The 26,061-nt window shown below is 38.7% G+C and overlaps 2 protein-coding genes across 2 annotated transcripts in view; one reads left to right on the top strand and one right to left on the bottom strand.

The window, feature by feature from the left end:
• LOC126203064 (uncharacterized) overlaps nucleotides 1–12,488 on the top strand; it is a 41,324-nt gene extending 28,836 nt beyond the window's left edge. Inside the window, exons 5-8 of the mRNA XM_049937302.1 lie at nucleotides 375–500; nucleotides 2,268–2,400; nucleotides 11,952–12,180; nucleotides 12,280–12,488. Coding sequence (XP_049793259.1) covers nucleotides 375–500; nucleotides 2,268–2,400; nucleotides 11,952–12,180; nucleotides 12,280–12,347 — 556 coding nt within the window. The 3' untranslated portion in view covers nucleotides 12,348–12,488. The remainder of the gene's footprint in view (nucleotides 1–374; nucleotides 501–2,267; nucleotides 2,401–11,951; nucleotides 12,181–12,279) is intronic.
• Nucleotides 12,489–12,864: 376 nt separating this feature from the next.
• The window catches only part of LOC126203061 (conserved oligomeric Golgi complex subunit 5), a 141,202-nt gene continuing 128,005 nt past the window's right edge, over nucleotides 12,865–26,061 (bottom strand). Inside the window, exons 13-16 of the mRNA XM_049937298.1 lie at nucleotides 25,238–25,369; nucleotides 17,026–17,134; nucleotides 14,724–14,927; nucleotides 12,865–13,207 (exon numbers count right to left, since the gene is read on the bottom strand). Of these exons, the coding sequence (XP_049793255.1) occupies nucleotides 13,004–13,207; nucleotides 14,724–14,927; nucleotides 17,026–17,134; nucleotides 25,238–25,369 (649 nt within the window). The 3' untranslated portion in view covers nucleotides 12,865–13,003. The remainder of the gene's footprint in view (nucleotides 13,208–14,723; nucleotides 14,928–17,025; nucleotides 17,135–25,237; nucleotides 25,370–26,061) is intronic.

Here is a 26,061-nt window from a genome sequence, read left to right as displayed (position 1 = left end):
CATTTCATCCCCATCAACACACAAGCCGCCGAAGTGGTGTCAACTTGAAAGACTTGCACCAGGCAAATGGTCTACCCAATGGGAGGCCCTAGCCACACAGCATTTCCATTTAAACCATGTGTTAACCTGCCTTTCGTCTTTTTCTGTCTTTGCTATAGACAGCTGCAATGCATTTGTAATGGTTTTTTTTTTCAGTTCATAAAATTGTCAATGTAATACTCATTTTATTTTGACTCAAATAAAGTTATAGATAATATGCTGCTAAATATTGATATTATCAAATATAATTATGCTACTACTTCAAGTCAGTGAAATGTGTGTAATTCTGCAAAATTGCTGAGCAATACCTCTTCACACTTGTTTCTCGGTTTCAGGTTGGCTAACTTTAGAGGAGTGTTTGCTGACAGTGTTCAGTCATCTGGTGGCTCAGGGATTAATGAATATGTCAAAAACATGTTTGACGCATCATTAACTTGGAATGATGTTAAGTGGCTGAAAAGGCAAGTTATTTTGCAACTCTGTTTGTTGTTCTTTGGGAATAAATTGTAAGGTGTTTAGTTGAGTTAACAGTGCAGAAGCATTGATCACTGTTGAGCAATTAAATTTAGGAACTTGCTGTTTTGAATAAACATTCTCACACTTTTTTTGTAACCACATCTCTTTCAGAAAGAAATTTAGCAGCTGTTTTATAATCGATCGAAAATTTATCACAGTCAGAGCTTTGTTCTGGCCCCACATTGTAGTAAGGCTGTGTGATTTTATTTTGCTGTTTATCTTTGGCTCATACCAATGCATTCCCGTAAAATTTGGATACTTTCTGTTCAATCTGACATTGCCATTAGCAGTACAAAACATCATGCACGAAAAGTAGACTTCAAAGTTAAAGAGGGCATTCTGAATTTGTTATATAAGTTTATAAGAAAAGCAGTTTCCACAATATAGCACCATCTAAATTTTCAAGCAAGTGATTATGTCTGTTCAAGTTATATTAAATGCTAATCTTTATCAAAATTGTGGGACATCCAGCAGTGGGAGATAGTCATGTAACTGCAAGTTTTAAGTTGTTTGTAGTGCTGCTGCTATGGCAGACACAATAGTTTTTTGTCTTCAAATCATATATAACAATTTGAAATATTTATTACATGTGTCTTAATTAAAATAAAATATAGCAGATGAAAACCTTGGTCTACGTGCACTTTAAGATTTGATGTTGTTAACATTTGTTATTAGGTTTCACCAAAAGGAACTTTAAAACCACTTATGAATTCCAGCAGCAAGGTATTTTAGTGTGAAGATTTTTCTCATTACTATGTGTAATGTTGATGAAGGACAAACATTTGCTTTTTGAGAATATTGCAAATAATCTTTTCTGTCATCAGTTCATTTCAATATGATTCTCTCTAATTCTTTCCATAATGTTTGTTTATTGCTTCACCATGTGTGCCACCTTATTATGTAAAGTTTGAAACATATCCAGTACATGGAAATAAAAGTATGAGTTGTAGTGAAGACATTGGGCATTATGTCATTGTATTGTTTCTCACTATTATGATGCAGTATCAATTTGTTCTTGAAAATACATACACCACAGATTCTCATTTAACAAATTCCACACCACACAAACATACATTTGTTGTGTAATTAATTAATTCTGTATTTCACCATTACTGAACATTTTACTTGTCTGACTAAACAGATGAAAGTGTGCTTCAACCATCAGCAGCATTATATCACTACCCACAGGGTCTCAATAATAATTATTTAATTAGATGGTCATCACAAACAAAATATTGCACAATCATCACTTTATATGGATGCAATTTTAGGTTTCGTAATTGAATTTTCTTTCAGTTCACCAGGAGACAATTAGTGTATTTGATTGCTGGGCAAATATGATTGTGTATGCATATGTGTGAAAATAGTTCTATATACTACTGTGTTATGGCTGGGAGTGTGCCGACGATGACACGCAGTGCACTATCATAAAACTCGACAATGTGTTCTCATGGCTCATCTGTTGTTACAGGCGTTTCCACAAGAAATGGTAGATGCACAGTATCCTACAGCAACCATATAATCAAAACAGTATCATCAACATAGTCATTCGTTCTCTTCTCATACCTACCCATTCCGTGTAGCCAATGGCACTACCAACTCTGTGAACTCCCCATACCTTTTTGCTAGGCACTGTAATTGCATAACACTGCTAGCTTCATAATGTGTGAATGACATTTACTAGCCTGATTACAACTTGTTTGGATTTTCAGCATCACATCATTGCCCATTGTAGTGAAAGGAATTTTAACAGCAGAGGATGCAGTTATGGCTGTTGACAGTGGTGTAGATGCAATACAGGTTTCCAACCATGGAGCTCGACAACTAGACTGTACTCCAGCACCTGTGAGTCTTTCAAATATTTATGTCTAATAAATTAATCATATTTCTGTGTAGTCTACGTATTTGAGTGCATTTCATAATGTGAACGTTTTTATAGATCCTTACACAAACTCAAGTTACTTATTTTAAAGCTTGTCTGTGACACATTCCCATACAGTTTTATATGTCACTGGAGATGCTCTCTGCTGACAATAGCACCTCTTAAAAACTGAATGTGTTCTTGAGATATATCAGCTGTAATTTCACATTAAATTTTTGTAAATTAAAATGTGTTGCTGTTTCCAATGTCATTCTACACTCATGAGCACCTGAGTTATACATACCCAGCCAGTAACATGTAGCATGCCCTTTTGCGGTCATGAGTACAATTACTTGTCATAGCACAGACTTCACTCCCGACACATGACCAGTCAAGCACCGCCTGAAACTCATGGCAAATGGTTGAAGTTGGGTTCAAAACCCTGCACGTTTGGGGATTTTCCTCAAACTATTTGTATACAGAAGTGACCAAGTAAGTCACTTCACCAAAAGAACCATCCCGTATATGTGGTGTGAGGGTTCTGAGGCAGAAATCAAAAGAATGATAGAACACAATCATCAAGAGAAATATTGTATTCTGTTCAACTTTCGTACTGAGCGTACTTTTTGAAATCTTATACAAGTCCTTGGAAAAGCCAGGATTAGTTACACACTTTAACAGTTCACTATACAGACATAAACATAAGTCTTGAAGTCAATTCTACTTTCATAGAGAAAGTTGTGACTGCACTATGACTATCTTCAACTGCTGCTAACTGGAGCTACGCGACAAATGGGCAAGAACTCGGTTAGAACATCAGTTGGATGGTCTCTTATCCATGTGATCTTTAGTGCCTGTGGTGCCTCACCTCAGAGAGCATGACACACATGCAGCAGATGGCTAGGTAGCACTGGTCGCTGTCAGAGAACAGCAGGAGCCCCCTAGTGCTGACCTCTGTACACAAAATATTGCCCCCTGTGCAGATTCAGCTGGCTATGGGGCCACATGTACCAGTTGAGAATGATGGTGTGATGCACTGTCTTGCTGCAGATAAAGGTCTCCCATAGAATACAATAGGCTAGGCTGTTTCAGCTTGCGTGCCCACCCAGGGGCAGTTGGGTGGACATGGGCACTGGTGTGCAGTGCAATTGTATACCAATGACCAAATAAAGAGCCCGTGGGTGCCCAAGCAGCTTGCGTATGCACAGCCTGCATACAATACAGCTGTCTAACAGGAAGGACACTACCTGCTCCTGTCTAAGAGCATAACGAGATGGGGGAAGGCAGGTACCCTTGCCCTATACGGCGGCATTGAAACAGCCTGCCGTAGGTGAATGTGCAGATCAGTATGATTGGAGAGTAAATTTTCTGTGCTACTTGCCCATGAGAGATGATGGCACATGTATTGAGGTCCAATTTCATCCCATTTATACATCTCCTGTTGAGAATACTTCTACTACCTGTCTGAATGGTGAACTAATGGCAAGTGAGATGCATTCCCTCAAATGGTTTTCAATTTACACTTAGCCTACAGCCTTTTTTTCATATTTTGAGCTCCAGTGATGGTGTTCCTTTGCCCATGCTAATCTCTTCATGTGGTAATCAGAGGCAGGGCTCGTCACCACACTCATAGCATTCAATTTCGCTCATGAAGCCCCACTTCCTGATGTTCGCCTTGCGTCAGGACACTCCTACATTCAATCAGTTTAGTGTTTTCTGTGTCATGTACAGCAGATGAAAGCCCACAGCAGACTTCTCTTTGATGTTCTCCCACCCCTTTTGATTAATAGATTTCCTCATAGCTGCATTTGGCAAGTTCCAGGTGCTGTAAATTGCTGATTTTGTGCATATGAAGCTCCTATTTAATCTCAACCCAGCTTTTTGTGGTTTGTATCCGAACAGAGGCAGAGGGTGTCTGAGATCAATTTCCTAATTTTGGCGCTGTGTATTCTGCTGCAGAGAAGAATACTGCCAGTGCAGATGTAGGGGCACATTTGGCTGTGAGCCCCAGGCAGTGCCAGTAAGTTTACAGATGATGATGTTCTGGCCAGATACTTTTAGCTTCGTTTCTTGGCAACAATCTCAGAATGTGAGACCGCAATCAAACTTTACTCCCAGGTATTTTGGAATATCATAGCGGCATAGTTGTTGTCCTCTGCAGATAATATTTACCTTCTTCCTTGCTTCCTGTTTTCTCAGATGAAAGTCACAGAGCTGCATCTTTCTGGGATTTGGTGTTGAACAGCACTGAAATTGCAAATGATGTTTCGGACTGTAGCTCCTGTATCCAATGCTATAATCTGTTATAGTCGATGATGACCAGTCATACCTGTGGCAGTTGATGTGTACTCACTACACACTCTTGATTTGGTGGCATGCAAAGAGCTCAGTGCCCACATGGCTGCGGAGATACAGTGATACATGGTTCTGGATATGGTCTAAAAGGGGTATTACAAGACGATTTGCTGCAAACAGTACTGGTCTAGCATGACAGCCATCTGAAAGTAGAATGGGTGAAACTGTGAAAATAAGCAGACACATTATCCACATGCTAGAATAGAGCAGTCATAAACTGTCGTCAATCCACGCATGTGCACTAAACAGCAACAGCTCGTGCATGCCTAGAAGGGGGTGCCGCAGTGCTTTCTGTTTGTAATTTGTTTATTATTTCAGATTTTCATGTTGCGGATTTTCTGCATTTTTTTTTAGTAAGTAGGTTTTTATAAATGCTGATTTTTTTGTGACCAGAGGACTTTCTTTTACACTAGCTGTTTGTGAAAGCATTTTCTCTGTTGATTTCTTCGTAAAAGAACTGAAATGAAGAAAAGAGGCATTAAGGTTCTTAATTTAAGCATACAGTGAGGAAAGGTGTATGTATGACCCACTGTATCGTAATAAGGCACGTCGGCAATCGTGTACTTCCAAGTAATATGCATATAACATTGCACGGTGATCTGCGATGTATATTGTAATGCCTTAGTTTATGAAAGTTCAAGTTTGATTTGGTTCTCTCTCTTGCTTTATTTCAGCATGCCAGGAAAGAGAAACTGGCAGTGAAGGCGAGAGAGTCCGTGCAGGTTCGCCCAATGCAATAGATGAGGACTGCAAAACTCTGATTGGCACATATATATTTCAGACATGGAAAAATAACACATGTGCACCTTTATATACTGGTCCTTTAAAGAGTTGCAAATTGCAGTACAAACATCCACACCAACTTCTGAAATGGTAGGCTGCGTGATTCTGTGGCTAAAAGCCAGACTCTTACAAGATTCTCTAGTCACCAGGAAACATAACATTACAATCAGCCTGCAACATAACAGGGCATGTACTGATATTTTATCAGTGATCTACACTGGTATGATCACAAAACATATAAACATATATTTAATTCTTACTTTCAAGAAGGTGAGCTAGCCTCTCTCATGGCTGCATCACACTTGCTAATTCCATCTTCTATCATAGACAACAGCTTCTTGAAACAGGCCATGTCCGTCCTCACAAAGTTCCCAAATTCTTGCAGATCTTCGGGCATCAGTATTTTCATAAGAAGTGATTACATTCCCCTGCCTTCATCCCTTCTTTTCAGTCAGGGCCAGACCCAACAACATCTGGCTTTTCATTTTCATCATCGTTCTGCCCTAATCCGAAGATTTACTGTCACTGCCAGGGCAATAGCTTCAAAAACAAGTGGGTCTTCCATGTGCAAAATGCTGTATAAATGTAAATTTAGATATATATCTAAAAACAAAGATGATGTAACTTACCAAACGAAAGTGTTGGTATGTTGATAGACACACAAACAAACACAAATACACACACAAAATTCAAGCTTTCGCAACCCACGGTTGCTTCATCAGGAAAGAGGGAAGGAGAGGGAAAGACGAAAGGATGTGGGTTTTAAGGGAGAGGGTAAGGAGTCATTCCAATCCTGGGAGCGGAAAGACTTACCTTAGGGGGGAAGAAAGGACAGGTATACACTCGCACACACACACATATCCATCCACACATATACAGACACAAGCAGACATTTGTAAAGGCAAAGAGTTTGGGCAGAGACCTGTGTAACCAAACATTGTAATATAAAACTAACTGCTGAGTGTGTGATTCAGAACAGTGGTAACCAACATATGAGAATAACAATTACTTAATAAATAATGATAAAAAACAATTTCTTATGAAATAGTAAACTTAAGCTCACCAAAATAATTTGAGTGAATGACATTCCAATATATCACGCAGTCTCCTTTGTGTTTCACATGGTAGAACAAATGACTTTTCAAGAGATCAGACAGTTTTGTTTGTGTTTCGTGTGTTATTACCGTCTACTGCGCATGTGTGCCAGTTATATCCCACACGGATGGTGTAATATGTCGACATGAACCAGTCTGTAGTTACAGATATGCATGCTTGGGGCACCGGTGCATAGGTGTATGGTTTAGGCGCATCATGTAATAGTGGCTTAAGGCACCCTCTGGCTTTGTACATGTCGTGCATCCTGCCCTTGACAGTCATGTTGACGACCAAAATGAGGTCTGTCAACTTAACAGTAATCTGACATTCGCCATGGTGACAGCTGTACCTTCTACCTAACATAGCAGTTGCCTCTCATTCAGTTGCCATGCTTGTAATTAATTAGTGTGTTCTTAATGTTTTTCAAAACAATAAGTGTGAATTAATGATGCTGATAATATCTAGATACACTTTCTAGATGCACTGTGTATCTATTAGTCCTGTTCCGCTGGGTTGTGTGTGTTAAAGAAATAAACTACAATAATTTACTAGGGACTTACGTAATCTCCTCTGATAATAAAATTCATATCGTTTTCTTTTATTTGGATTTTGAAAATAAAAACTCATTACTATCTGAAATTTCTGTAATTTTAACACATTCACAGTTAATAAATTTGAAGTGGCTTATTTGGGGCTCAAGGTTGATCACAATGCTATTAGTTCCACGGGGTGATGCAGACAGCAGTCACGCAAAGCAAAAATTTGCCTACATTCCTACTCTCAAATTTTTTTTCTCTGAGGACTGACATTCAAGCAATTCAGAGGTCTGCTGCTACATTTGTTAGCGGTAATTTTGATCAACATGCTATGGAGACGCTTCATTAACTCAAATAGGAATTCCTAGAGAGGAGACAACATTCTTTTCACAAAACACAGTCGAGAATATTTAGAGGACAGGCATTTGCTGCATGAAGGTACAGAGACAGTCGTTTTTCTCTTATTCCACTTGTGAGTGGAATAGGAAAGGAAATGATTGGTAATGGTATGTGGTATCCTCTGCCATGTCCCATATGCATGTAGATGTAGACTATTGTATAAGCACCACATGAAAGTTTTGCTATGAAATAAGATACCACTGAAATGTAAAAGTCAAAAAACCTGTAAACAAATATTTCTGATCTGTATGTGGAGAGATCACTGGGCATAGAATAGACAAGTCAGTGGGCAACAGACAAAAATATCAAAACTGAAGATTACCAACTGAGCTTTTGAACTGTAGGGGTCAGTGACATGTGACCCCTACAGGTGCAGGATGACTAAATGTGGAGTGCAGTAGTGAGGGCCTGTCAGGCACCCAGGGGCGCTAATGAGACAGCATTAGCAGTTTACACAATTATAATTTTGATTTTACAATTTGAATCATCTCCTCTGTGGCAGTGGTGATGGCAGCAGAAGCAGCACACAGGATTGGAACGTGCTGATGCTTGAGGTTATCTGCATGGCACGGATGTTAACACAGAAAAAGTGGTGCTGCACAAGGCCAGGTGGCAAGTGGCAGGTTTTACTCAACCCGTCGTAACACCAAACAGCTAGATAGCACTGTTTACTAGGGGCACATTTGTGGACATCGAAGATGATGTCCCAGCATAAGCTCGCAGCAGCTCTGCATGGGACAGTGGTGGCTGTGCAGAGTTAAGTCACAGCCTTTCCATCAGAGGCCATGGAAACTAGTGTCTGCTTGCAGATGCAAGGTGGAGAGTGGGAGTGGGGGGAGGGTGGGCAGGAACAGCTAGCACACTTCACCACTACTGTGACATTTCGACAGTGTGCCAGTCGATATCAGTTTGTAGCCTCTCCTCAGTGAGCAGGTAGTAGAAGGCTACAAGTCTCCACATCAGCAGCTCACAGTGGTCGAGTCAAACTGGCTGCTGGCTCAAAGGTAGAAGCCATCTGGTGAACGGTAGTCTGCATATCACAGGTTCTACTTTGGAACTGACTCACTGCAACTGAATAAAGGAAGGGCTCAAAGGCATGAGTATTTGTAGCTGTCTGTTGGGAGTAAATATCCCTTAGTGAGAATGAATGAAGGTGGCCTAGTTCTCTGGACCTGACAGCATTTTTTACCTCACCACTGTGTTCCAACCTTTCATTTCATTTCAGGCTTTCAGTTTGTTACTTTCTGCAGTGTCAGTGGGCTGAAAGTTATTCTTGTGTATGATTTGTGTGTTGTTACTCCACTGTGCTTGCTTGACATGATGACATGCTCCATTCACAGTGAGGTCATACTGCTGCATTGGCAATTCACACACCTCACTCGAGCGAAGTGTAGCAGTGGCCTCGGTTATGTGTCACACTATTGGCACTATGGGCAATCCTGTTCCCTTGACATCTGCCACAAACATTGTGCACGAGCCTGCTGTGGTTTGTCTTGGCTCTGCACTGGCCAGGGGAGACTTCAAAAATTTTACATTTGCCCAGGATATTTTTCTGCGGCACAACAGTCCTATATAATCATATAAAACTTCCTGGTGGTGCAGTCTAATGATGACATATTGCAGTTTCGCCTTGAGCAAGCGGTGTAGGCACAGGAGAGGGCAGGAAGGGGGAACAGAAAGGGACGTGGCTAGAAAAAATCAGAGCTGTGGAACATGTTGGTGCACACAGGGGAATGCATACCACCTTCACAGCAAAGCAGAGAGAAGGATACATAGTGAGTGGAGGGGCAAATAAAGGAAGAAATAGCTGAGCTAAGGGGAATAGAAATGTACCAGAACCTGTACAGCTTGGATGGGAGCAGAAACTAACATTTTTTTTTATGTTTGTTCTATTACTGTTTGGTGTAAATACCTTGCAAACAGTACGTTATTAAACAAATAAAATGTCTCAAAATATTTAAGGACCTGAAGGGCATATGGTAGCTGATAATGAAGACTGAGAACAGTGGGGTTGCAGGAACAAACAATATATGAGAGGGGTTGTTCTCATCTGTGCCATTCAGTAAAGCTGCTATGGGAAGGGGAATCTACATATTATTTGCTGTTTATTTGTGTCTGCGGTCTTGCACGATTTTAGAAAGGACGTCATTTTCTGTCTGGATTGGTATTCAATGTATTTATTCATCAAAATCGCGTTTTCAACTTATAATACCACTGTCAAGAGATAGTTCACTATGAAGTGCATAAATGCATCATTCCTGTTAAGATGACACTATCCTTGTGTCATCCATGTTTAAAGACTCCGTGCGTATAATAAAGCAGGAGCCTTCATTATTTATATAATAGAACATAGCATTTTATATAATAATCCATGCTATTTGTGCACATAATTTGCATCATGTATAGAGCTTTCAAATGTCACACCTGGTGTATGTGCGGTGTGAATTACGAGCATAGATGGCACATATTCTATGACAGTTACTACATACAGTACTATATTTGTTTATATAAATGACAAGACTCCTGTCTTATTATATGCATGAAATAATTAAACACAGATGACACAAGGACAATGCCCTATTTATAGGAATGATGCACTGATGCTCTTCAAGGTGAGCTATAATTTGAAATTGGCATCGTAAGCTGAAACCACAACTGTGGTGAATAACAACCCAGGTGGAAAATGTGGTCCTTTCTGGAAACTAGATAGTTACTAAAGCCAAAAACATGCTGAGCAGCATGCTCTGCAATTGATTAGTAAAGCTGGTCCCTGAACGTTAATCAGGAGCAGCCATTTTTCCTGGTGCATAGCTGGCTTCTGGTCACACAAACGCAAACGAGGGTTGCCCAGAAAGTAATGAACCACATTTTTTTTTTCTCAGCCGAAAACAATTCTACAAATGTGAAACATTACGTATGTATTATTTGAAGTATCCTGAGTGAGCGTGCCAAGTTCACGTCACTTCCGACAGATAGCGTAGCTGCACAACAGTTTCAAAATGGTGTCTGTAGGTGATGTACATTACAAGCAATGTACTGTCATTGACTTCTTTACTGCAGAGAAAGAAACTGTGGGTAATATTCACAAATGCTTGTGCTAAGTCTATGGAGCACCTGCTGTCGACAGAAGTACAGTCAGTCGCTGGGCACAGAGAGTGACGTTATCATAAGGCAGCTCAGTGGAGATCCACGATTTGCACCGGTCAGGGAGACCATCCATGGCTGTCACACCTGACAGCCCTGACCTAGACCCCTTGGACTTCCACTTGTTTGGGCCATTAAAGGATGGCAAACGTGAATGACATTTTGAGGACAATGAGAAGGTGATTCACACAGTGAAACACTGGCTCTGCCACCAGGATAAGAATGGTACTGACAGGGCATACACGCCCTTGTATCGCACTGGAGGAAAGCCATAGAACGGGATGGAGATTACTTGGAAAAATAGGGTATGCAGATAAAAACACCATTCTTTCGTGTGTGTAATTCTCATTATGCTCAATAAAGAATTGTTGAAGAAAAAAAATGTGCATTACTTTCTGAGCAACCCCCATAGAAAGCGGAGAAGTCATTGCAATGAAATTGGTAACTGACAATTCATTACACTGGTGGTCAGGTCACTGGTATGTCTTGCACCTATGTCTTCCATGGAGATACAAACAGTATCACAAAGAGCTACATAGGTTAGATAGATGGCAGAACACCACTTAGCAATATTTTCCTATCCATTGCACAGCACAATGAGAGGCACTCAGTCATATCAGAGGATTTGGTTTAAATGTTCCAGTAGTGGAGGAAGTGGATGGTCAGCAGGTGTGAGAGTAGTTTTTGCCTGTGAATACCTTGGCATATGGGAAGAGGAGCTGCTTGTCTCTGAAGACGTAATGTCTATGGGAGAGATTTTCAGTATGTAGCAGATGGCAACTGCTAGAAGTTGATGTTTTTTGGCTTGTGAATGGTGAGTTTACTGTGAATAGAAGTTCTTGTGGAGTCACAGGGAATGGAGATGAGTACCACATACCGAGGCCAGATCATAAAGGTGGTAACTATCCAACTGTATGTGCTGCTCTTATATCCTCAGTTTTTCATTGCTTCTTATTTTATATTCGCACAACATAAAAACCAGAGATTATATAGTTGTAGAGTGATTCGTGGTAACAAAAGCAAGCATTCTGATACACTGTCTTGCATTCTCTCGTTCTGCCTCAGCCTTCAAACTTTTGTAATATAAACAGAATAAAGGTTGTGGTTTCAAAATATGCATACTTCTTTATCTTCATATGAAATTTATGAAATATGTGGAAAAAGCTGTGGAAATACTGAGTGCAAAACAATTCTGAAGGAAATTAATCTGTAATTCTTTACAGATAGAAGTTTTAGCAGAGATTGTGCATGCTGTAAATGATCGGTGTGAAATTTACCTCGATGGAGGAGTTCGAGAAGGAATTGATGTATTCAAAGCATTAGCGCTTGGAGCAAAAATGGTTTTTATTGGGCGGCCTGCAATATGGGGTTTGGCCGCTTCAGGACAAGAAGGAGTTAAGGAAGTTTTGGATATACTTAAGTGTGAATTTGATCATGCAATGGCACTTTCAGGTATGTTAGTGACTCTCCTGCAACAGGGTGAAGTTTTTTAATTGGTAAATAAAATTGTCTTGCATTTTATTTGATTATGTAATTTATGTTTTCTTGCAGGGTGTGCCAAACTTGGTGATATTCAACGTGATATGGTAGTACCAGATACACAATATTGCAAACTATGAATTAGTCAAGAGAGTTGCTTCAGTATTTGACAATGTGAGCCCTTTGTTAATGATGATGTCAGTCTTGTTACAGTCCTTCACATTTTTGTACGAATTACATTTCATTGATGCCATGTAATAACTCTCAAATAAATATATTTTTCTTAAAAAAAGAAAAGAAAAATGTTTTAAATTGTTCACAACTGGTAGTAGATCCAGTGTTATATACAGCAGATTCAATCACATCCAGAGTTGACAGACATGGAAGCTTGCAGTCAATTAATTACAATTTTTCAGAATCAGCTTATCAGCCACAGACAGGAAGTGTGTGTTATGGAACACTACTGTGGGACCCTTTTTGTGCATGGCATACACACTATTAAGCTCAGGTACTCCAAACTTCCATAAAGTTCCTAGAAGTCTTTAGAATAGATATGTTCTAGCATCCCTCTGAGGTGCCTGAAAGCACACTTGGTGTTGTGAAGGGTTTTCGAGCAATCAGGTACAAGGATTTAAAACCAAACAATCGTGAACATCATTTCACTGGCTTTCATTCCATCACAGTATGGGTTTATTGGTTGTGTGCAACAATATATTTTACAACTGTTAACTGAACTGCATATATCACAATCTCATCATTAAATCTACAAATACATAACATCATTGACACATGACATTCATGCCTGCTCTGTGCAGTGTTTCAGTCCTGCTTCTAATATTGATGTCATAATGGGGAAAATGCTGTGGAACTGAGTCTGTCCACGCTGTCGTACCATTTGCTCATAGCGTTGTAGTGCCCCACCCATCAGTTCCAGCCGTTCACACTCAGATGTGTGGAAATCAAACCACTGCGAGAAATAGCTGGGAGACCAATTGGCAGTCTGAAACAATAAGGCAGTAAAGAAATGCTAGACAATTATGTTTTATTAAGCAACTGCAAAAGAAAAGTTAAAGGGGACATCCTTCAAATACTAATAACATTTGTCGTCAACACACAACATCCACTAGACTGTACAGTGAAAAGATGCACAATACACTCAACATGATCAAACATTAGACATGCCAGACACTTTCTCATCCCTGCCTGAAACACAGAGTTGAGTTGACTTAATAGGAATTTGAGTATTAAAAAAATAAATAAATAAATAAATTAAAAAAAAAATTATTGCAAAAAAATTTTTTTTGCTTACATGTTCCTCACATCAGTATTGTGCAGGGTGTATTTTATCCACTCACCAGACGAAACACACAAAAGCAGGGAAAACAATTTATCAAGACATAAGCTTCACTTGCTTATACCATTACTACATATATAGTGAACACTAAGCATCTTATTGTGAACACTTCAGACAAGTATGATGTCCAACGGAAATTCAGTAACCTCAGGTGTTAAAAGTGTCTCTGTTGTTATTATCCAAGTTAGAATGTTCATTTCTTTCTCTTCACTATACTGAGCAGCACTCAAAAAACATCAATATGTTTTACTACCTTACTGCCACATCACAAAATGGAAGAAACATATTATTAATGAGAACCTACACACTCTATCTATGAAGGAAATGATACATATCATTATAGCACTATTTACCAAAAGAAAATCGCAACCACATATGCTAGCAGAAACAAAATCATGTATTATTTTCTTCTCATCCAGCCTGTGAAAAATTAAGGTATTTCAATCAATTTCCAAATTTTATTAGATCACTAAACAAAGGTATGTCAAGCCAGCTTCCCTCCTAATTGTGATACCTACAGTTGTAGATGTATAAAGGGAGGAATACAGAGTGGTTCTTAAAATTCTGAATCAAGAATTTGCTAGTAAGTTTGAATGTGATTGATATAATCACCCATAGTGTTCAAATGTGATTGTGCATGACTCAATTTTAGCATGGTCCACTGACAATTATCCTGAGTTGAATAGTGTGCAGGCATTCTAAAAGGTAGTGACACACCAACTTGACTTCATATAAAATAATGAATGACAGATACCTCAATTCCTCCTATGTAGCAAATGCAGCAATGCTACGCTCTTAAATGTTTGAATGTACAAGTATTGCAGTTCCTTGCTCAGAATTATTAAACAGATATGGCACAATTTGAAACAGTCATCTCACTTACAAGCATTTATAAATTTGTAACACATTTCTGGCTCTTTCTGCCTTTCCATTCAGCTTCCTACGTGTCTGTCACATGTTGTCAGCAACTGTCTCCAAACTTCTCCACTTCCATACTCCTGATTTTACAACCATTACAACTGACAAGACAACAGTTCATTTCAGACACCTTAATAATAAAAAAAGTAGAATAACTGCCATCTTCCTTTAGCACATAACATACATATTAGATGTATTTTCGAACTTCATATCCAAGGTAGTTCAATGGTTTCTCTTGTCATACCTGATGGGGTGATGCCAGCTCAGGGGGTCCATGTGCAAACAGAGCAAGCAGAGCCATGCTGTAAGGAACAGACTGCCCCAATGCAGGACTCACTGCATATTCTTCGGGTGGCAGCATCAACAATGTCCTAAGGGCTCGGAGTAGTTTGTAGGGTTTTCCAACATCTGAAAGAGGCCGGCAGAGAGGCGCTACTGCTGTCTCAACCTTGAACATTGAACACAATTTACTAACAAAAGGGTGAAAAAGGGATAACTAATGTGTTACCACAAAAAATAATTGACAATATTTACAGGAAAAAATTTACTTCACCATTGTTCTATTTAAACTTGTCCATACTACAATAAACTTGGTTGAAGTCTGTGACTGTTTTACAAAATTTACAAAACTTCAGGTATTTTCTGCTTCAGTCACTTTTTTATTTCTAACAATAGTTTGGCAGCAAAATGCAACCTTCAGATGCCCATAAGGTGGGCAGCAGAAGATGGCAGTGCGCTGCTGAAATGCATTGTGCCAAACTGTCACTGGAAATTTAAAAAAAAAAAAAAAAAAAAAAAAAAAAAAAAAAAAACTGAAGCACAATTATTTTTTAGTGAAGTTGGAGTTACTACAAATTGAATATTTTTATTCTTTCACTAACCTGTAATAGTCAGTGAAAATGCATAAAATTAACAATAATTAAAATGGAAGTTATATAGAATGATTCACATGGAGTACAAGCAAAATTATGGTGTAATGTCTCATTGATAAGAAGGTTATTAGAGACAGAGTGTAATCTCTCACAGGACAATGATAATGAAAGGAATTATGCTGCATATTTTTCAAAATATACACTTTGGGATTTGTTACTACTACTGATTTAAGGAAAACTATGGAAAACTTAAATCTTAATTATCAGATGGGGAACAGATCTTACTCCTCCCTATATTTCACTCTTTGAGTCACGTTCACTTATCTGATGACTCTTCCTTTCCTTTTGTTTACGTTCATTCTTACTTTAACTTTGCTTTTAAAATCATTTCATGTCTTTATTGAACAATGGAAAGTCCAGGTCAGAATATTAACAATTACGAAAAGGCTAAATTGCTATTGACCATAAAGACGAGATGAGACACTGAGTTGTGACAGGCATTGCAAAAGGATTGTTTGTGTGTGTGTGTGTGTGTGTGTGTGTGTGTTTTCTTTTCTGAAGAAAACTTTGTTCTTTTTGTTGTGCCTGTATGCAACTTAACATGTCATCTTTATGGTGAGAGGCGATCTACCCTTTCCATCTATTTATTGTGTTTACCGTCTTTTTGACAGTGCCTCACCTTCAAGGAAATGCTTGCAAATGTACACACCAGCACAAGATGGTGCAATGTTAAAACAGAATTATCATGGGCATTTGTATTATATTATGCAACATCTCAAAATTATTTTGCTGTTTGCTGCTATGCTCCTTGCAACTAAAAATGCCAGATAATTGGGTTGTAAGAGCCTCCAGTAGTATTGTATCATCAATTTGTGATGTTTTTCTAGTGTTATCAGCCAATGTCAAAAAACTATTAAAAATGTGAATACAAAGAGTATATTGGATGTATCTGAATGTAATCTGCCTATGAGCAAAATAATAATATGCACAAATCTCATACAAAATATACTCTCTGCGGATTTTGAGCTGTACGATTGTACGAAGTTGTGCTTTGTTCTTCAACCAACACCACTTCCACAAAAACAACATGGGTTTCTCCCTCCCTTCTTAGCCCTGATCCTGTGAATACTCTTCCAAAAATTCATTAATATCTTGTTGCAAGGACTAGGTTGAAGCTTATTTCATTGATGACATGAAGGAATGTCCTTTCCAACAGATAACAGAGATCCATAATACCGTAACACATACTGTCCAAATTTATAAGCAGAACTATGAGTTAGAGAAAAGACAGCTCATCTGTCAGAAGGGAACATACAACCTTCAGGATCATCACAGTTTAAGAACCTTTGTGTCTGCCATCATAGTTTCACAAACTTATGGTCTGCTACTGTCTTCACTTTATGATGTGCGCAATATGTTTTTCCATCACAGTGGATATGCATATAATCTGTTTCTGTAAGATACTCCTTGTCGTTAGAAAACATGGCAGGTAAGTTGGGCATGCACGAACCATTCATTCCACTTCTCCCACCTTTTTTTATACTACGCCTATCAATCACAGAGAAGAGGAACAGAACACAGCTAAACAATAAAACTGTGTAAGTCAAACAATTTTGTACATTCATGCCTGGCAGTGATACAAACACAAAATTGTAAATTTGCTAAGAGTGTTACCTGCACAAAATCTGCAGCCAGTCTTCGGCGACCACCTCTTCCCAGAGGTCGAACAAAGCACGCGTGCCGACAAAACAATTCCAAAGATCGACCAGCTACAGGAAGTGCACTGAAATATTATAATGCATCAAAGAGTCACTACCAGCAACGAAGTCTTATTTGTGTCATATATATAAAATAAAAAATCAGTTCTTACATGTTTTGAAACCATGCTATATTGCTTAGTGCAGCTCAAAAACTAAACAATATACTTTGAAGATTAACTAGTATAATACAGAACTACACAAGGCTCCATGCCATTATGCCATTTCTAATGTAATGCAGAACTGTATTAATGAACAGATTTCCGTATTTTCCTGAAATATTTTTGACTCACTTATGAATTTTAAGCCTAACACTGAATGCACACAACCATTCTACTTTTGACTTCTATATTACTAAATGGATATCCCAGTTTATGGTTCATGGTTCACAATCCCCAATTCAGGAGGCCTAGCTTAGTTTGATTTTTCAGTATTTCACATAATTATTGGCCAAATTTAAAATGCTGTTTTAATTTACTCATTAACAGGTACAATGTTATGTTAAACCTTTAACAGAACAAAACAAATATTATAGTTAAAAACTGGGTATATGTCCTGAGGCAGCATAGCTCGTGGGACACAAATATCCACACTATATTGATTCACCACTATTTGAGAATAACGGTACTTAGTAACTTGCAACAAACTTTAGACGTAATTGCAAGCCTTTACAAAACTTTTTTCTCACTAATAACCTCCACAAAATTATTAAAGGAAAAACTTTCGTTGTTCTTGCAAGAAAACTTCACAATCAAGTATAACATTTTAATTTATTACTTATTTATTACTAATTCTGTTCATGACACATTTTGCATACAGTATCCACATATATTACTAAAACGTATCTGAAAAATTGTATCATTCTATGTCACAAACATTGACATGCATGAAAAACTGCTTTTTGCTAAAATGAAACACAAATTGATCCCACTATACACATCCAGTGTTTGATAATGGGATTACTTAGCAACTTCCTACACACTTTAAATTTCAAACCTTTTTAAAGTTCTTTTCACTTACATATTTAACACTAAATATTTAAAATGCTGACTCATTTGTAAATTAATCAGAAGTTTGAAGCTGTTTGAGTTTCTAAAGGGCTGTGGGTTTACTCGTCTATACTAAAGGACCAAACTCTACGTGCTCAAAGAGAATGGGGATGTATTTTGACACATTTAGTATTAAAGAGTGAGGAAAATCATGTTTCTCATTCACATCTGCACGACGGTTATGTAAAAATAAGAACAACAATCACATACAGCAAGAATTACATAATATGTTGTATTATCAGAGGATTCAAGTTGATTTTCATGTCTCATAGCTTTTTGTATTGTTAAAAATTCTGTTGGTAACATTGCTGTCTTTTCCACCTGAGTTACAACATATAAATACCGCACTGTACTTACACTACTTATATTTCAATATATTTAGACAGATTTAATTCTTTCTTTGTTTTGTGTTGAATGATACAGTGAGGCACTGTCTTTTCCGCCTGATGTGTATCTTCACTGTGCTGGTCATTACAATTTCTTAGCCTAAAAAGCAATCCCAATAAAACTGCAGACACATTTCAATACCCGTAATATTTACAGAATTTAAAAAAATTATTGAAAGAATAATTTTAAAACAACTGAAAAGAGAAAGCTTAATATTTGTCTGACTGTCAAAGCATACAGTTAATGTTGCTGTTGCATTAATTCTAACAGTCAAATCTCCATTAACCGTCACTTTTGGGACCAGGCGGTGGACAGAACACTAAAAGGGTCATATAATTGGAGGAGAATGAAACAACTTAATTACAGAGCTCAAAATGATATAATAAATCAAAATTAGGCAAACAAATACTTTTGTAACAAAGAGAAAGAAAACAGGAAATTTTAGACACTGAATAATCTTTTTAAAGAAGTTTTTTTAATTTCATAAACATCGACTTAGCAACTGCATTACGCCACGCCTTTGCCCCAAATGCTGTAGCACTGCCCATAAGTGTAGCGGTTGGTTGTTGTTCAAAATATCCGAGGGCGGACTAAACACAATTTTGCTGCAGAGTGGCTGATCTTCTCATCTTCTTCCTTTTCTTCACCATCTACCTCATTTTGCTCAGTGCTACGCTGTTGCAAAACAAGATCGACAATCTGATTTTATCTTCCAGTTCTGCACCGGTAACAGCAGTAACATCACCTCCTGCTAGCCATTCCTCTACATCAGCAGGCTGGATATCACTGTGAAGAGCTACTAATCTGTGACTAAATTTGTAGTGTCTGACTCATAAGTTTCTGCATGTTTTTGCTCTTGGTTTAGGCTAGTACAAACCTCTCACTGTAGTTTTTGTACTGTGGTTTCCTTAAGTTCTTCCCAAGTTTGAGCAACTATGTAAATTGGCTCTTTTATGTTGAGACTTTTCACTGCTTCAAAAAGGTTACAAATTCTGTTTTCTCCTACAAAGCACTGGTGTGTTTCTTCCTACACTTTAACTGCTCAATAACATCTTGGTCCTTTCCTTGGATTATTGAAGTCATGGGGGGAGACAGAGGGAGGAGGCCAAAAACGTAGCTCTTATGTCCCCTGTTGAAGCTCATACACAGAGGGGCATTTTTAGCAATACAACTGCATGAGGTAGTAGTTTAGTTTTTCGATTTCAAGTATGTTTGAACAGCGGAACAAAATGCCTCAAAAACCCATTCTTTAAACAAAATACCATTCATCCAAGCACTTTTTTTGAGCTTAGTGATAAACAGAAAGTGCTGACATGTTTGTGTTTTGAAAGGTGGGTGGTTTCTTGGATTTTCCGATTAAAAATAATGACAATGTATGGTCATCACTTGCATTGCTACATGTTGCTGCCCTTTGCTAGTTTTGTGCTGTGACTGTTTCAATTTTTGGGTGAGCATTTTATAATTTAGCCCCATCTCATCAATGTTGTATAAATGATTAGCTACCAGTTCATTTTCTGCTACTCTCATTTCTATTGTATTTTTCAACAAACTTCTTACCTGCATCATCATCATCAGCAGAAAGCTTTTCACCTGAAACAGCAGCTTGCTTACTGCCTTGACAAATTTTTCACCAGTGAAGCCAACCTTCACTTGCTTGGAATTTAACTTTTCAACCCCTCAACCCCCCCCCCCCCCCCCAGCTTTTGGAGCTACAGAAAAGCTTTTTCTTTTGTGATAGTGACTGAAATTTCATGAGTACAGCAAAGCGAACAGTCTGGCAGTACAGTAGTTGACAAATTTCATGAGTACAGCAAAGCAAACAGTCTGGCATTATAGTGGTCTGTCAACTGAACATGTGCGAGAAGCATGACTCACGACAAACCTGTTGTAACAGGAATAAAATCAACTGATAATTCTGGTATGCTATTCGCTGCAGAGCACAGACATGTAGTCAAACATATGGTCAGATAATCCAAGGAGTCAGTTAATTGAAGGTGAGACAATCGAGGTTCTGCTGTAGTGGAGAACAGAGTTTGTATGTGCACAAAAGATTTGAAAAATGGTGATTCAAGTTGAATTACATAAAGAACGGCAGATTTTAAAAGAGTGTGTCCTTATTTATTTGAAAATATTGTTTATTTTACCAAAATTGAATCTAGTAATTTGATTCATTTTGAAATTCCAAATAAAATCTGCTTTAAATGCCCAATTTCAAATTTCACAATACTGATATCTGAACAGAAGGTATTAGCAATTTATCACAGAAAAGAAGTGGCAGTTTTTTGCTTGAAGATTTACAGAATAGTTTCTTGAAAAAGAAACAGCCTTTCTGCAAAGTCTTTTTCTTCTGCACGATAACAGTAATATCAAACTGCTGTAAGAAAATGTACTTTATTTTACCAAACAACCTTAATGAATCTATGGCAGAATAGTCACTATGTTATCAGGTTTTATTTGCTTCAAACCAATGAAGTTCAATGTGTTCATGGTATTGAGTTTCCTATTTTGATTTAAGCATATTATAAAAATGCAGTATAAGGAGAACTATGTTTAATCAACAAACTGTCTTGGGTCAACAAATTAGGAAGACAAATTGAGAAGTGAATGTGAGTGAGGGCAAGAAGAAAACACAGGGAAAGGTAACCTCAGAAAAGAGGGGGGGGGGGGGCACAACTTACGTGGGGGAGAGAATGTGTGGGACTGGAATTTGAAAAATATGACAGACTGAATTTAGAAGCAATCAAAGTGCATGTTGATGCAAGTTAAAAATCTATAGTTTCACAGAAATTTCTTGTAATACTTTTACTGATTTTTGTACTGTTTATGGTATTTCCGACTTCATTTCACACTTGATGTCAGCATGACTATAGGACCACCTGAGTCTGGCCGTGCAACACTTGGAGGAATGGGAAGACAGTGTATGTCAAACAGCAAGTAGTTTTTCACAGGCATTGGGAGCATTGCGAACCACAAGTACTGTTGCCTGAAGGAGAGGAGATGGTTGACCATGGTCAACTACAATGTATGACCACTACATTATGCAACAGGCAAGAAGGGACCCATGTCATTTAACAGAATTCCAAAGCACGTAGTCTCCGACTCCACTGTGGCACAATGTCTGTAGGGGTTGTTCTCTTTGCCCGATGACTAGTACATTTTGTTCTGTCGACACATGCTCATCTGTGGCACCGTTTGTGATGGTGCCAAGAGCACAGGGACTGGACCAATGAGGAGTGGGGACACATGCTCTTCCCAGATGAGAGCAGATTCAGTATGAGCAGTGATCCTGGATGCAGCCTTGTGTGGGGAGAGGTGGGAATACATAATGCACCCAGATACAACGTCGACATGATAGTTTTGGTGGTCCTGTTGTTATAGAGTGGGGAGCATAATGTTGCCTGGGTGTACTGATCTCCAAATCTAATTGGCTCCATTCATAAGTCAACATTTTTGTGACACTGTACTCCTCCCCCGTGTCTGTCTTTTCAGGGCTGCATTTGGCCTCGACTTATTTTTTATGGGTGACAACACATGACTGCAGTATAAGTGGAGCAGCTCTTGGAATGAAAGGATGGACTGTTCTGCCTGTTCCCCCAACTTAAATCCCATCAAGCATGTGTGAGATGTGTTGGGCAGCTGTAATGCAGCATATACACATGCAGCAATGACCAACCAGGGGCTGTCAACCACACTGGTTAAGAAATGTAATACCCTACCAAAGAACACCTTACCAACACTGTGGCCAGCATGGGAGCACATTACAAAGCATGCACTGCAGATCGTGATGATCACATACCCTATTTGGAACCGTGTCCCACCTTTTGTAATGTCAAAGGGACCCTTATAGATCATGATAACTTCAGTGTAATTATTGTCTTTGAATAACAGTGTTATTTCTGTTCACCTCATTGTGTTTCTTTCAGATACCTTCTGTAGTATACTGTAGCAGTTCTTCCCATGCACAGTCCAAATTTCATCACACTATGTTTCTTGTCAGTGAAACATCATGCGAAAGTTACTTTCATCCTTAAGTTTTGCACACCAGTGCACTTGTGTTGGATATACAGATTTAAATTTTTTTGCTGTCATGAAGAATAGGCAATTTTTACAGTTGTGATATTGAAGGAGCATTGTTATCATGTGTATAGTTCTGGCTATTTTAATAAATACATTGTATTTACTTAAAACTACTTGTGTTATAATAGATTTCTTTGTGCACGGTTAGAGTAAGAACTGGATATTTGGATATATTACACTTCCAACATTTTGTGTATCAAATACCAGGCTAATCATTGAATTGAGCATTCCATTTTATGACTTCCAGTTTTATTTTTTCTTGTGCATATAGTTTTCAACAATATTTTGCATTCTGTAGTTATTTTGTACTACAGCACGTTGTTTCCAATTTCAATGTTAGAGGGAATGTGAAGGATCAATGTGATGAGTGAGTGAGTTGCAGGCTGGATTCTAATTTGAGCCCATTTGCATGGACAGAAAATTGGAGCTGTACTGAGCCACAGGAGGTCACTGAAAAGGTCCATTCTGGTGCTGTGTAACAACGCAACAGATTACAGTAAGTTATGACAGCACACTAACGAACTGAAAAATTTGTTAAGTAGATGTGGTATGACTGCTGCGGAAATTGACAGTGAATTTGTGTGATGGGAGTCTACATTTCTGTCATTGATACTTTTGTGTTTGGTATCTCTGCTCCTCTGAACACTTTTATTTGATTGTTTCAAATGGAGACTTTTTTGTGATTTTTATTTCTTTAGGATGGAATCTCTAGTCTTCAATAGAATTATTATTGCGCCAAACGTAATTCCTAAAACTTGTGCTTATCATTACACAAATATATCATTACCAAACAGAATGAAGAAAACACTGCCAATGTCTTTGCACTTCTCTTTGTTAACAATATACACTGCCTGACAAAAAGTGAAGCACCTTCAATAGGAGGAAATCAAATGAAACTTTGCAGACTGAGAGTATATGCCCACTTATCTGCACACCCTCCTGCCCCAATGCATGCACTGACTCGATTGGGAAGGGCATCATAATTCTTGATATATTGGATACTGGCACTGGAACAGATTTCATAGCTGACCTGCTCTTAAACAGGTTTTCTAAGGCACATAACTGAGATTTTGCTGGCCCTGGGAGTACCTCAACATCAAATAAATAGCTCATAGACATATGTCCCACGTAAGGGCGAGCAGTGTCCTTTTAAAAAATGCAACTATGATACTGTCACATGAGAGGCAACACATGAGGATGCAGGATGTGTGTGATGTACCACTGTACTGTTCTTGTTTCCCTAGTCACTGCCAGCCATGACCTGAAGTCATACCTGGTGGGTCCCCACACTATGATGCTAGGAGTATCACCACCACAGTTCTCCAAAACAAAGGAAGATTAGAACCTCTCACTAGGTCACCACCATAGGTCACCACCATAGGTCACCACCATACTAACTGACAATTATTGTCCAGAGTAGTGCAGAGCAATGATTCATCGCTGAACACATTCATCACAAGTCCATGCTTCCCTGTCATGACACCACTCCAAATGTAGCTGTATGTGTTGTGGTGTAAACAGCAGTATATCCACGAGACAGTAATTCCCTAGTACGGCTGCTGCCGGTCTCTGACCAATGATGCAGGATGACGCTGAATGTTGCAGAGTGTCCAGCACCTGTTCTTGGATGGCAGGTGTTGATGTGAAGGATTTTTTGGTGTGCTTGGTGTACAGCAAAGTGCTCCTCCCTTGTGGTGATCAGACATGAGTGACTGTAACCTCGGCTATGAGTGCACCTGCCCTCACACCCACATGTTGCCCAACATCGGGCCACTGGCATATCTAAACGCTCCAAAAATTTGGATACTGCACAATTCGACAAGCTGGCCAAATCGAGAGCCATAATGGGGACTCTTGCAAACTCAGTCATATGCTGGTAACACTGTTTCCAACTTCCCTGTGTCTTTCACAGAGATCCTCAATATGTTATGCTGTTCATATGTCTTCTAAACCCCAATAGGTTTGATAACATAGTTAATGCACTCTAGTGGCCATTCTATCTGTCACAGAGAACTGCAACTCCAATCATTCACATACCCACTGAGATGTGTATGAAGTGACAATGACATCCGACCTTGTTTTCTGGGTGCTTCTCCCCCCCCCCCCCCCTCCTCCTCCCCAAGTAGCGTAAGTGCAATGAAAACCAAAAACCTGAGGGGGACTTTCAGTATGGACCACTAGTGAAGTTGGTCCTCACAACATGCAGGTGTGTCTGTTTCACCAGGTCATGATGAAAGACATTGAGTGAATCTTCACTGAGAAATAAATGTCAGAAGTAAGAACCTGACAAAATCAAACTACAGATAATCGGCAGACCTCTATTCGTAAAAAAGGGTCACGTTTTTAAGCTATAGCAGGCTAGTGACTGCAGCCACTGTGGTAGACAAATGCATCGCTACATCATGGGTGTGGTCTATTCTGCTTTAGGAGGCCATGAGGCAACAGGTATCATATACTACAGAATCAATGTGTTTTAATAAATAAATTTGGAGTCAGTGATGGAACTTCATTTTAATTATCACACAGTTACTCATATATTCAAACATGTTTACCAGTTTGAATTCTCAAAGTTGTGAAAGAACTTCACATCTATAACTATCAGTTACAAACACTTACCACTTTGCAACGAGTTCTTGATTTTGGAATGGTGCCAGATATGTCGAAACAGCTCTAGATATAAAACCCTGAAGCTCTTTCATATAAAGTGAGCAATTTGCTTCACTTTTCTTGCTTGGTGGTCCAGTTTCACTGTTAAAAACAAAATGTTATCCTTATAATCATAAAAGTAGAGTTCTGTTTTTGAATCAGATATTGTACATAACATATTAAATGTTTATAGTTCTCTATAGGTACAAGGACTATCTGGAAAAATGCACCATTCCCATACCAAAGTGCACGGTAGCCCAATACACATCTATCCATGCTTAGTCGAAGTCTGTGCTGCCAACCACTCTTCTACAGCAGTCATTCAAAAATTGGCCAAATGTAAGTTTTAAAAATATGTTGGAAATCAGTGCTTCAGAAATGTTCTCACTAAACATCCTGACAGATTAAACCTATGTGGTGGACCAACCTGGAAGTGAGCCTTTCAAAAGCAATGCTTTTCTTGACTGAGCTATCCGTGCACGACTCATGACTTGTCCTCACAGCTTCAATTCTGTCATTATCTTTCTCCTACTTACCAAACTTCACAGAAGCTCCGTTGTATCCAGGATGTATAAGCAAACAAGAAAAAAAAATCCCAGATTTTTCCCGGATTTCTTGGTTAAAACCACACTTTTTACCAGGTGAAAATACACTTTTTCCATGTCAAGTGATATTATAATTTCCCTGGGAACTGTAAAACTTGTCAATACTTTCAATGGTTTAGGTTTTATACACCAGTGTAGAATTTTCCGGCACTTCAGAAAACGAAAGCCAGTCGAGTTCCACCAAACACA

Source organism: Schistocerca nitens, chromosome 9 (assembly GCF_023898315.1).
Source record: "Schistocerca nitens isolate TAMUIC-IGC-003100 chromosome 9, iqSchNite1.1, whole genome shotgun sequence".
NCBI classification, from domain to species: domain Eukaryota; kingdom Metazoa; phylum Arthropoda; class Insecta; order Orthoptera; family Acrididae; genus Schistocerca; species Schistocerca nitens.
The sequence above is the reverse complement of the archived record's forward strand: the minus strand, read 5'-3'. Positions and strand labels throughout refer to the sequence as shown.